The sequence below is a fragment of the Meles meles genome, chromosome 2, assembly GCF_922984935.1.
Source record: "Meles meles chromosome 2, mMelMel3.1 paternal haplotype, whole genome shotgun sequence".
Taxonomy (NCBI): domain Eukaryota; kingdom Metazoa; phylum Chordata; class Mammalia; order Carnivora; family Mustelidae; genus Meles; species Meles meles.
This window is the reverse complement of record NC_060067.1, coordinates 98,686,231-98,697,884: the sequence shown is the minus strand read 5'-3', so window position 1 is coordinate 98,697,884 and position 11,654 is coordinate 98,686,231. Positions and strand designations below refer to the sequence as shown.

General features: G+C 50.5%; 1 protein-coding gene across 1 annotated transcript; it reads right to left on the bottom strand.

The window, feature by feature from the left end:
- Positions 1–7,839: 7,839 nt before the first annotated feature.
- NEUROG2 (neurogenin 2) lies at positions 7,840–10,239 on the bottom strand. Its single transcript, XM_045997487.1, has 2 exons — positions 10,098–10,239; positions 7,840–9,705 (listed from the first exon to the last, which is right to left on the bottom strand). The coding sequence occupies exon 2, from the start codon at positions 9,702–9,704 to the stop codon at positions 8,886–8,888; it is 819 nt and encodes a 272-aa protein (XP_045853443.1). The 5' UTR covers position 9,705; positions 10,098–10,239; the 3' UTR covers positions 7,840–8,885.
- Between the last annotated feature and the right edge of the window lie 1,415 nt (positions 10,240–11,654).

The window sequence follows — 11,654 nt, the reverse complement described above, 5'->3', positions numbered from 1 at the left end:
GGTGCCTGGGTGGCTCAACAGGTTAAGTGTCTGCTTTCAGCTCAAGTCATAATCTCAGGGTCCTGGGCCTGATCAGGTCCTTGCTTGGTGGGGAGTGTGCTTCTCCCTCTCCCTCTGCAGCTCCCCCTGCTTGTGCTCTCTCTCTCTTTCAAATAAATAAATAAAATCTTCAAAATAGGGGCACCTGTGTGACTCTGTCGTTAAGCAGGTGCCGTGGCTCAGGTCATGATCCCAGGGTCCTGGGATCTAGCCCCGCATTGGGCTCCCTGCTCAGCAGGGAGTCTGCTTCTCCCTCTCCCACTTCCCCCCTGCTTGTGTTCCCTCTCTCGCTATCTATCTATTTATTTATTTATTTTTAATGTATATTTATTTGAGAGAGAGAGTAGGTGTGCAGGGGGAGGAAGAAACAGAGGGAGGGAGAGATCCTAAAGCAGGCTCCCTGCCCAGCATGGAGACCACGATGGGACTCCATCAGAGCTCTGAGCTGAAATCAAGAGTCAGATGCCCAACTGAGCCACCCAGAAGCCTCTCCTAGTGGCTTTTAACTCACGAGTTTTCCTCCCTCACTCAGCACCCACTGTGACTTCAGGTGACTCTTAAGGACCACTGTTCTTTATATGGTCACTCAAAAGCCCAACCAGCTTTAATATTTTGTCCTCACCATCTCAAAAGAAGAGGAAGATAGAGATGGGGGGGGGGGGGCAGCCAGCCGTAAAGGGCCTGAGCAGGCCCAGTAGGGCTAGAGCATCAGTTCTCAGTAGGACTTGGACATCAGTTATTGGTGGGGACTAGGCACATCCTCCATGATGTCTGGCAGCAGCGTTTTATCAGATGGAATGAAATGAAATGACAGGCTTTAAATAAGAGTTGCAGAGTAGTGTGAAGACAGTACCACTGAAACTGTGTTCCCTGGAACAGGCAGAAATAGTGGCCAGTGTATGCCAGAGGCACTGTCAGGGCAAAAATAGTTCTCCTCCAACAATGCTAAAATGCTGAAGGGTGCAGCTCGGAATGTTACAGTTTCTGTGAGAAGCAGTGAGTATGTGCTGTGGAATAATCCATAGCTGCCTTGTTTAATGTTGCTTTGAGACTCCTAATCCCTTCAAACATACTACCAAAATTTCTAAAATTAAAAAAAAAAAATTCTAGGATGCTTGGGTGGCTCAGTCAGTTAAGCAGCTGCCTTCGGCTTGGGTCGTGATCCCAGTGACCTGGGATCCTGTCCCTCACTGGGCTCCTTGCTCAGCATGGAGCCTGCTTCTCCCTCTGCCTGTGCCGCTCTCTCTCTCTGACAAGTAAATAAATAAAATCTAAAAAAAAAAAAAAAGAAATTCTAAAATTCAAAACGGTATTGTGAATACCAAAAAGTTGAGAAGCCTAATGTTTATGAACAATTTCCTTCTAGTCCCCTACCAGGGGTCTTATAATATCACTTAGTTTGCAGGGGTAGAAAAAGGGAGCCCTTGAAGAAAATTGAATTCTAGTCTCTTTTAGGTAAAAGATACAGAAGCAGCAATTACCTGGAGGGCTATACCCAGCAGGTACCACCCTAGAGGTTTGCTCCAGCCTGTTTTGTAATGTCTTATCATCATTATCATCTTTCACATGTTATTATGGAAGACATGAGTGTCCAAGAGATTCAGAGCAATGTGAAGGTGTGGAGGATACCACTGGCTGGGGCCTTCATCAGGTCAGTTTCATCTGCTATTGTTCAGAAGACTTTGGCTTTGAAAAAGCTCTAGGAAGTCTAGAAATCTTTCCCCAGTATAGGAGAGCCGAATAGTCTACATTTCTAGAACTGTTTTACTCAAGTAGAACTGAAGCCTTTTTTAAATTATTTGATCACACACACACAAAAAAACAACCCTCATTTTTCACTGAACTCTTTCTGAACTTCCAAGACTAAAGACATTGTCGGATGGACTCTTCAGGTCCCCTGAAAAGGATAGGAACTTCTTTTGCAAATGCCAACAAGAGCTCAGTATATTCTTGCCTGTGCACATACCCACTGCATTGGACATGATGACTCATTTTCTTCCAACTCAAGAGAAACACTAGGTTTGAACTCAGTTTGGAGCTGCTTTACAGCTCCACCAGCAAAATCATGTCTTCCTCCTTGTCTATTTCCAAGTTCCTGCCATGGCAGTTTGAGAGTTAAAGAAAATAAAATTAGTTTGATTTAAAAAAATTTTCTTTGATCGTGTTCTAGGCACTGTGATATGAAAAGAAGTATGAATGCATTAATACCATACTTATCTAAAGTTATGGCTAGACTTTCCTCCACATAGTTTCAAAGGTATGTTCATGGTTTTAACAGCATTTGATTTCTTTTCTGAAATCATCTGAAAAGCAAGTCAAGAAAAAAATTAACCATATCCTCACACTCAGTCAGTTTTCTTGTATTTGTTTGGATGTGGTGTTTCAGTAGATACAAAAAGTTGGAAAACACAAGATCAAATTCAAGTTATACCCAGAATCCCTCATTTTTAATTATTCAGTGCATACCAAGATTTATGTATTACAGAGAGAAAGCAACAGTAAGCCTGTGGGGTTACTCTTTTGTCACACTGGCACTAGTTGGGTTTCTTTCTGCTTTTCTTAGACCAAGGAGGCAATAAACCCCCTTGAGAGTCATAGAGCTGCCTGCAGAGCCCTGACCATGCGGAGAAGCTTTTATGCCAAAATACAATGCACAAAGGGATCATAAACATGTTTGAAAAGGAAGATGACCTCTTTGTCACAAGGAATTAGGCTTTATTGCAAGTTGCTGTCATGGAAACCAGCCTGAGTCCTCTCTGCTTCTGTTGAAGGTTCCAGTTTCCATTTTACACGGACTCCAGCACTTTCATTTCATTGTTTCTAGATCAAATAAAATAGGTGAAAGTTTTGACTCTTTGCTCCAGGGTTGAACATCTCCAGGTATGCCTCCAGGCACCGGAGTGAAGAGAAAGGAGAGAAGGAGATGATGGAATCATCAGAAAGAAAGGAGAGATGAAGAAAGACGCTGGTGATCCCACCTGCTCTGCAATTCAACGTGATCACAGAAGAAATACACTCGTTTCTGAATCTTTGAAACCCGGGTTACAGACCAAACGGCCTCCCTCGGAGATGGGTCCTTGAAATAAATTTAACTTTTTGTATCTTGATTTCCTACATCCCTAGAATTCAATGTACACTATCTACAGAGGCTACCATCGAACGTGAATCTAAAGCACTCTCCCCAAAGTCCAATCAAAATTAAAAGTATGCTTCTTTGGGGAGGAACCTTACTTAGGTCCTAAGTCCTTTTCTTTCTTAAGTAATATGATTTTTGTTTCGTGAGAATCATGACATGAAATCCTAATGCTTACACATTTACAGTCTTGAAAAGTAAAAGGGAAAAATAAGTAAAAAGAGAATTGATAATGAGCTAACCACCAGTGAAGCTCTGCGCCCAAAAGCTCGTAGAACACCTGAAAAATGGCGGGGAGTCAGCTCGGTGAGAGGCGGGGGCTAAGGAGGGAGAGGAAAGCTCTGCGGATCCCACTTTCCCGCCTGCATTCCCCACCCCTCACCCCCCACCCCCCCTGCGAGATTCCAGCGCTCAGATCCCAGGAGGCTGAGCGTCTCTCCCGCAGGTGAGACCTACCCGGGCTGGAGCGCAGAGCTGGCGCCTGTCCGGGTGCTCGGGGAGCCCGGGTCTTTCACCGGGTGTTCCTAGTCAATAATCCAAGTTGACTTTCCCCTCTTTGCGCTTTGAGCGGCTGGAGAAGGCGGGTGCGAGCGAAGGCAGACAGGAGCACTCTCATCGCCTTCCCTCCTCCTCCAACCCTGGCACCAAGGGGCGGGATGGCGGGGTGGGGGGGGGGATTCATTTGTTGTAGCGCACACACCATCAGGACCCTTTCCCACTCCATCCTCCCAACTCACGCCACCTTGCAGGAAAATAATAGCTTCGGCCACACTGGCTTTCCCGTTCTGCTTTCCGGATGACTGAATTTCTTTGCTCCTCTCTCCCATCGGGGACCATCAGAAACTGCCCCCAAGTTGCGTTCCCAGGAGACCCCCTCGGATTCGATTCGGGGACTAAAGAGCAAACTCACTTCAGCGTCCTCCGTAAGAGGTGCTCATTCCAGGCTGGATAAACCAAACTGGAAAAAGAAAACCGTAGAAGTGGGGTTGGGGGGGAGGGGGTGCAAGAGAACCTCTCCTGCAGTCCTCGCTCCTCCCTGCCCGGGCGGACCTTGCCGGTGCCCACTGCGTGCCACGTGGGGCAGCCCTAAGGAAGGCGCATCCCCCCAACACACACCCCCAAAGGCTTTGGGAAAATGCCAAGAACAATGAACCCTAAAAGACAGGGAGAAGTGGGGGGGATGTGAACCCTCGGTTTTCACCCCCCATTTTTGACATTCCTTAGGTTTCATCATTAAAATGGATCCTTTAAAAACGGAGCTTAACGCTGCCGTTCCGACAATTTGCCCCACACACTGTTAGCGAAGTGAAAGATCTGGATCGAGCTTTGTTGCTTCGCTACCAATAGTAGACTTGGGGAGACCAAGCCTCCGAATTCTGGCCACATCAAAGCAGTGATTATGCAAATACCCCCCTTTTTTAAAGAATAAAATGGAAGGGGAATTATTTATCACACAATGAACCCCCTGCCAGGGAGGGAAACAATAGATCAGACCAGATAGCCCTTCTAGCCCCAGGCTGGGGGAGTGGGAAGGGAGGGGTGCCGGAGCCCTCACGTTTTATTGGTCTAACCTAATTTCACTAATTCTCTTTTCACACATTTTCTTTTGCGGATTCGGAGGCCGGGACTTTCACGCTCCCGGGAGCGCCCTGCATCGGTTCGATTCAAGGGCTGCCTGCTTTATTTAATTAATACATTCAAAGCTGGCCTGGGAGCCCTAGTGCCGAGGGGGCGCGAGGGGCGGGGGGAGGCCAAGCACGAGGAGGAGGCGCTTTTAACGGGTTCCAGGTGTCGGTGCCCAGAAGTCACAACCTGCCCAAGGCTGTGCAATGCAGGGGGTGCACCCGGCGAACTGCAAGCGGAGGGCGAGGCGGGTGGGGGACTCACAGCTCCCAGCCTCTCCCGCAGGCCTGGCCCGTCGCAGCCAGGAGCCCCTACCCCCCCGGACTGGCTGGTGCGCGCAGCTACAGCGGGCCTTGGGCCCAGATGTCCTTCATGCGTAATCGGGCTAAACTCAGGGAAGGACCGACTGGACCTTCGCTCTCTGCGGGACAAGGCCGCCCGCTGCCCTCGCCTCAGCCCGGCCTGCAAGGCTCGGCCCGGGAGGGGGCCCACCCGACCACTGCTCAGGTGCGGCCGGACTCCGGGCTCCTCAGCCCTGCTCCCCACTCCCGCCTCCGCTGAGCCTGGGCCCGGGTCCCGCGGTGGGCCCAGCAGTTGGCAACCCGTCACTCTGCTGCTTTTGTTCCTCCTTGTTGGCCCTCAGCTGGATTTATTCAAAATCTGGTGAAGGAAAAATTAGTCCGGTAACAAGGCCTGGGGCAGTTCAGAACAAATAAATCAACCAGTGCGGAACCCTGAAGGCGTCGAAGCGAAGTTTCCAAAGAGGACAGGACCGACCGTCGCACCTCTCAGCCGTTAGGTAAACATGCACAGCGCACTCGCAAGCGCCGGAAAGATCTAGCAGCTCTGGCGGAGTGGGGCTGTCATTGGAAGAACGTTTCCTTGGCCTTGTTTGAGACGTTCGCCACCAGAGAGCTGCCAGAGAGAGAACGGCTGCTCAGCCGCCCACCAGCCCGATGGGTGCAGACCCAGCTCCTCCTGTCGTGGTCACAACGTGGAGAGGAAATGGAAAAAATACAAGAGCGACTCTAATCCCCACTGCAGAAGCAGCAGCCTCAACCCTGTAATTCTCATTCTTACAGAGGAGGGGAAAGGACAGCAGGGCCTCAGCCCACGGGCTGTGGAAGCTGCTGCGCGACATCCAGCGCGAAATGAGGCAGAAAGATCATCCGTAACCGCGGAAAGAGATTGGACGCCATCAAAAACCTTTGCGCCGATTTAGTGTAAAATAAGGTCTGCTCTACAGGAGGAAGGGAGAGCCTGAGTATAGGTTACAAATGGTAGACGGAATTCCCCCCCCCCCCCCCCCCCCCCCCGTATATGACATGCTGCGGATGTGTGGGGACCCACAAGCTCCTGCTAAACGTGTCTCGGGTCCTGTGTACGGGTGGCTGCTCGATTCAGCTAAATAAGGAGCTCAGTTGTTCGCTGTAAAGCTGCGGTTACTGGACTGTCTCACCATCCATGCCTCTCCAACTAAACAATTAGGGTCACCTGTTTACGGGATCACCCCACCAATTGAAGAGGCTTCCCATAGTCTTGGGAGACTAACTGCCCCTGAGGGTTTGTCTCTACGGACCTGTGCCATGACATGTTTCTTTGGCAAATTTCCAAAAGAAGCATCATGTATCGTCATAAGCATCATCACTAGAACAATTATTTGGTACTAAAACTGATGTTTTAAAACTACCCTACAAAAGTTGTCTTACTTCCTGGCTTAGCTTTTTAAATATTAGAAACATAGATGTGAATATTAAAGATATAGCATTGCCTCCTCATATCACATCATCATCATCATCAACAAGATCTTTAAGTTAGAAGAGTTTTCCAACAAGTCTCTTTTATATCCAGCTATGAAATCAAAACAAAGCAAACCCTTCCTTGGTTCTTCCTTTGATTAAAAAAAATGGTTATTAAGATATTAAACACTTAATATTTTGTACTTGGATAAAGAAGGGTAGTTGTTTCAGATAGCTATCTCAAGAGAAATTATCATTGCTTAATGCAGAGGAGTGGAAGATTTAGCCCAAACCAGAAGCAAATATGAAGTTCGGTGGGGGGGGGGGGGGGGAGGCTGCAGGGAGGCATGAGCAACCAACATTTCTTTGCTAAGCTGATTTTTTTTTTTTTAAAAGCTTCTGTCCTCCAGTGGACACCCTTCACCAAGGAAGGGGCTTAACCTTAGGATGTGATCAACCTTCACTTGGTCATCTTTGACCCATGGTGCTATTCATTTCTGCTTTGGAAATTGAAGTACAAGTTGTAGAGCTATGTGTTTGGGAGATTAGGAAACCATTTTTGCTTTCCCTCTGAAGAAGTTTTGACTATGTGATTATTTTAACAAAAATGGAAGGCTTAGCTATTTCCCACAGACACAATTTTATCCCAGCTTACTCTGAATATATTTTCTCCAGGAGTTTGCTTTTAAAACCAACAAGTTCAGCTTCCAATAATGAATTATAAATACATCATAGATGTTAGAGTTGGAAGGGACCTTGGAAATCACTGTCCAGTCCCTACAATTTACAGGTGATAATTGAAACTCAAAGTGTAAGAACACATTTCTACACATTCTAATAAGAAACTTCAGCTCCACTATTTTTTTTTTACATCAAAGTTTCTGAACTTTGGAAGTTATCATGATTTAATTATCTTCTAACTCTATCCCTCTTTTTTACTGATCTTGTTCACTCTGAAATTGACTTCTTAAAAATCAAGTTTTGTTTGTATGCAGTTAACTCTGATGTCAGTATTAGGTCTCAAATATGACTCAGCTTCTTGTGATCTTTTAGATTTTATATGTCATTGAAATTCTACACACAAACACTGATGAAAAATACAACTACTCTATCTCCATCTGCTACAGGGAGAATTTCAGAAAAGCACAACACATTCTTCTAAAAACCACAAAAGCAGGGGAAAGTTAGAATACAGCACACAAAAACTATGAAAATTATATATTTTATTTATAGTTTAATCACAAGAACAATTTTTGTTCAAGGTGTAAATACATACTAGAATAAACTCTGTAAAATATACAAAAAATACATACTTTTCCCATGAAAATTTTCTTTATAATAAATAGAAGGGAACACGTGTGTGGCTGATCCTGATAATGCTCCGTGTCTGCTCAGGTTTTCAGTCTGTTGATTTATTTTTAATCTCTTGAAAGAATGGGGGAGTTCCTTCTCCCCTAAAAGGTCGAGATAAATAATGCATGAAACAATCCTCCCTCCCGATTTTTCCCTTTTCCTCCACATTTTTCCTTTTGATAGAGAGTTCAGCCTAAATTTCCACGCTTGCATTCAATCATTACAAAGCCTACAAATTATACAATGACTTCTAACCTGGCCCTCTAACAAAACAACTTTTTTCCCCTTATAAATCATAAGAGACAGATGGCAAAATGGAGAAGAAAAAGGAAAGAGAAGAACGGGACAATAGGCATTGTGACGAATCTGGGAAACAGAACAAAGTGCACATCAGAGAGGGAAAGTTTGGTTTGACAGGTGAAATTCCCACAGCCCGCAGACAGCAATGGGAATAAAGCAGATGCCAGCCATTGCAAATCTGTGGATAATATTATTACCGGTAAAATCATTCAGATGCTAAGATACATTTGTTTCTACTGGACATTAACATCTCTATGTAGAAGCAAAGGTGAAGAGATCAGAGGAACCAGTTGCATTCCCCCTGGGAGATTCACACGAACTGCACCGAGTCCCTCTGGTGTTACAGAGAGGGGGAGGAGCGTCAGTCCGCTCTGCAAACTCTTTAGACATGCCACCGTCGTCGCTTTCCAGCATCTTTCTAGCCTAGCCGTAGAAACGCCCCCCAAATTCTACCATCCTCTTTGACAATAAGCTCCATCATACCGTCAATAAATTAGAGACCATCTTAAGGAAGGAAACCCTTAGCCAAGGACTGCAGCAAACAACCCAGGATTCAGAATGCCTACATCTGCCCCGTAAAGTGAGATGGTTTCCAGGGCATATAGAAGTGGGGACGGGAGACGGGTGGGAGGAGGGCTTGGTCAGGGACAAGAACGGGAACCTACTAAGGCCTGGCGCGGGTAGCAAGGAGGGCAGTTCTAGATACAGTCCCTGACTATGGGGAGGTGAGGTGCGTAGCGGTGCTTGTCGGGAGGTGGGGGCTGCCAATAGTCCATGTCAGAACCCGCAGGGCTGGCAGGAGATAAAGTGCAGCTATAGGGGGAGGTGGAGTTGGAGGACGCGGAAGAGGACGGCGCTGGGCTGTTGGTGCAGCTCCAGGTGGAGGCAGGCGACGGGCTGTCTCCGCTGCTGCTCAGGGAGGCGCTAGCGCCTCCCGGGCTCAGCAACACAGTCTCGGAAAAGAGCGCCCCCGGCAGGCCTCCGCCGCCACCCCCGCAGTGGTCCGCCAGGCGCAGGGTCTCGGTAAGCGCCCAGATGTAATTGTGGGCGAAGCGCAGGGTCTCGATCTTGGTGAGCTTGGCATCTTCGGGAAACGTGGGGAGGACCTCGCGGAGCGCGTCCAACGCGGCATTGAGGTTGTGCATGCGGTTGCGCTCACGGTTGTTGGCCTTCAGTCTACGGGTCTTCTTGATGCGCTGCACGGTCTCGGCAGTCTTGGCGCCGCGGGAAACGGCTCGCGCCCTAGAGGGGCGCCGCTTGCACTCATGCACCAGACCAAGGAGCCGCGCGGGCCGGCAGCCCTCGGCTCCCGCCTGAGAGCCGCCCAGCCCCCCGGGCCTGGCCTCTGCCCCGCGCTGCGGGCGCGCCCCGCCCGACGCGCCCAGCTCCTCCTCTTCCTCCTCGTCGGCGCTGGACGACAACGGGGTGAGGGCAGCAGAGGCGGGGGAGGCAGAGCCGAGCAGCACCAGCACGTCCTCTTCCTCCTTCAACTCCAAGGTCTCGGATTTGACAAACATCCTACCGAAGAGAGCGGGGAGGGAGAAAGAACCAAACGAGCTGTAAATACAGAGGCCGAGGCACGTTCTCGGTGTCAGTGGGAAGTACTCTCGCGCGCACCCGCATGGACTGGTTCGGACCCGCGCCAAGAAGAACGTAGTTAGGGAGGAAACCCCGCCAGGGCTCTCCGAGCTCCTGAGAGCCCCTCGTTGTGATCCCGCCACGCCAACCGCCCCCCCACCCCCCCCCCCCCCCCCGCGCTCGGCGGGCCGACCTCAGGGATGTGTAGAAGTCCGGGAAGGGACAGCGACTCCCGGGACAAAGATTCTACGCGAGCAAAGGGCATTCGGACGTGGTGGAACCGGGTGCCGGAAACACTCTTGCAAGCTGGAAGCCACAGGGAGGATACTTACGTAGTTCGCTCCCTAAATGAGTCTCAGGGTCGCTAGTACTTTGGCGTGTGCTGAAGCGATTCTCTGCGCCGCCCGGAGCGCAGCGCTGCGTACTCCTCCTCGCTTGAAAACAGCGGCTCCGGTGCGGCTCCGCGGGGGACCGGTCCGAGGGACGAGTTTGCCAAGAGCCCCGGCGGCCGCGGCGATCCTCCTGGGTCTCGTGTGTTGTGGTGGTGGTGCGTGTCTGTCTGTCAGTCAGTCCTCGGCCGTGCGGCTCCTGGCACGCGACTCCCGGGCACTCCAGTTAAAGCGAAGCTGCTTGTGGTTCAGTGGCTGCGTGTCTGGCACACGACTCTCCTTAAAACCCCTTATATACCACCAAGAAAACAATCAGATCTGCCCCCGGGGCCCCCAGCCCCCCCCAACCCCGGGCCGCCGCCGCCTCCTCCCCTTGTGGCGACCCCCCTTCTCCCCCGCTTTTCCCTCCCCCGGCTTATTCTTTTCATTGCATTATCATCATTCATTTCTTTCTCTTTCTTCACCCACTTCCCCCCTCCCCGGCCCGTCCATCCATCCTCCTCCTCCCATCGCCCCCGCCTCTTTCCCCCCTTTATCTAATCAGCATAAAATGGTTCTAAAGCTCCTGTTGGAGCTCGAGGCTGCGGTCGGAGCGGCTGAAGCCGCGGTGGCGGCTTCAGCTCAAGCTGCGGCTGTTGTCGCCGCCGCTGCCCATTGTGATTGGTGGCTCGCGCTCGGCTGGAGCGTGCCGCTAATTTATTAATGAATGGAGGTCGCGAGGCGCAGCTGGCCAATCACTGCGCCCCGGACTCCGGGAGGCCTGCGAGCCACGCGCACCGGAGCCCGCTCCCTTTCAGCTTCTCATTAGGGGCCGGGGCGCCGGGGGCCGTTGGGGAGACCGAGGCTACCGCCTCCGCCCCCGTCCTTGCGACCACACCCCCGTCCCCCACCCCCGCCCCGGCGCGCGCTCTAGCGCAGTACCCGGCGCTGCCCGGCCTTTCAGCTCCCGGACCTCGGGATCCGAGGAATTAGTTAATGGGGGTCAAAATGCCGGGGAAAGCAGCTACCTTCTGGTGCTGCCGGGCGTCTCTTGGCAAAGCCTCTTAGGAGCTGCATCAAATAGGAAATAATTTTTAAAACGCAGTCATTTGGTTAAGGGGGGAATATGTAGTAGGGGTGGCGAGTGGTGGGCACGTGGTGGGCACGTAGGTTCCAGGGAGACTGGAGTGCGAGGGTGAAGGAAGAGGACGGTGGCGGGTTCATCGAGGGCGTCTCGTAGGAGAGCGAGTGTGGGAGCGGTTGAAGGGCTTTAAGAGGACGTGAGAATAAAAGCGCTCACGTGTTAGAGCTGAAAGGACTCTCCTCATTTTACCTGTGACAGACTGGGTCTCCGGGAACTGACACAGGTTTTGTTTTGTTTTGTTTTTCGGGTTAACCCCAGTTTACCGCAGGGCCAGACAACCAGAAGACTCCCCGCGACGGTGGCAGCGAGCGGAGTGGGAGGAGCGGCCGACCTGCCGCTCCCGCTGGCGCCTGGGCTGCGCTGACATTTCCGTGACC

What these genes read in the sequence shown, in the direction of transcription:
- NEUROG2 (XM_045997487.1), bottom strand. Translation starts at nt 9,704, where the DNA reads ATGTTTGTCAAATCCGAGACCTTGGAGTTGAAGGAGGAAGAGGACGTG.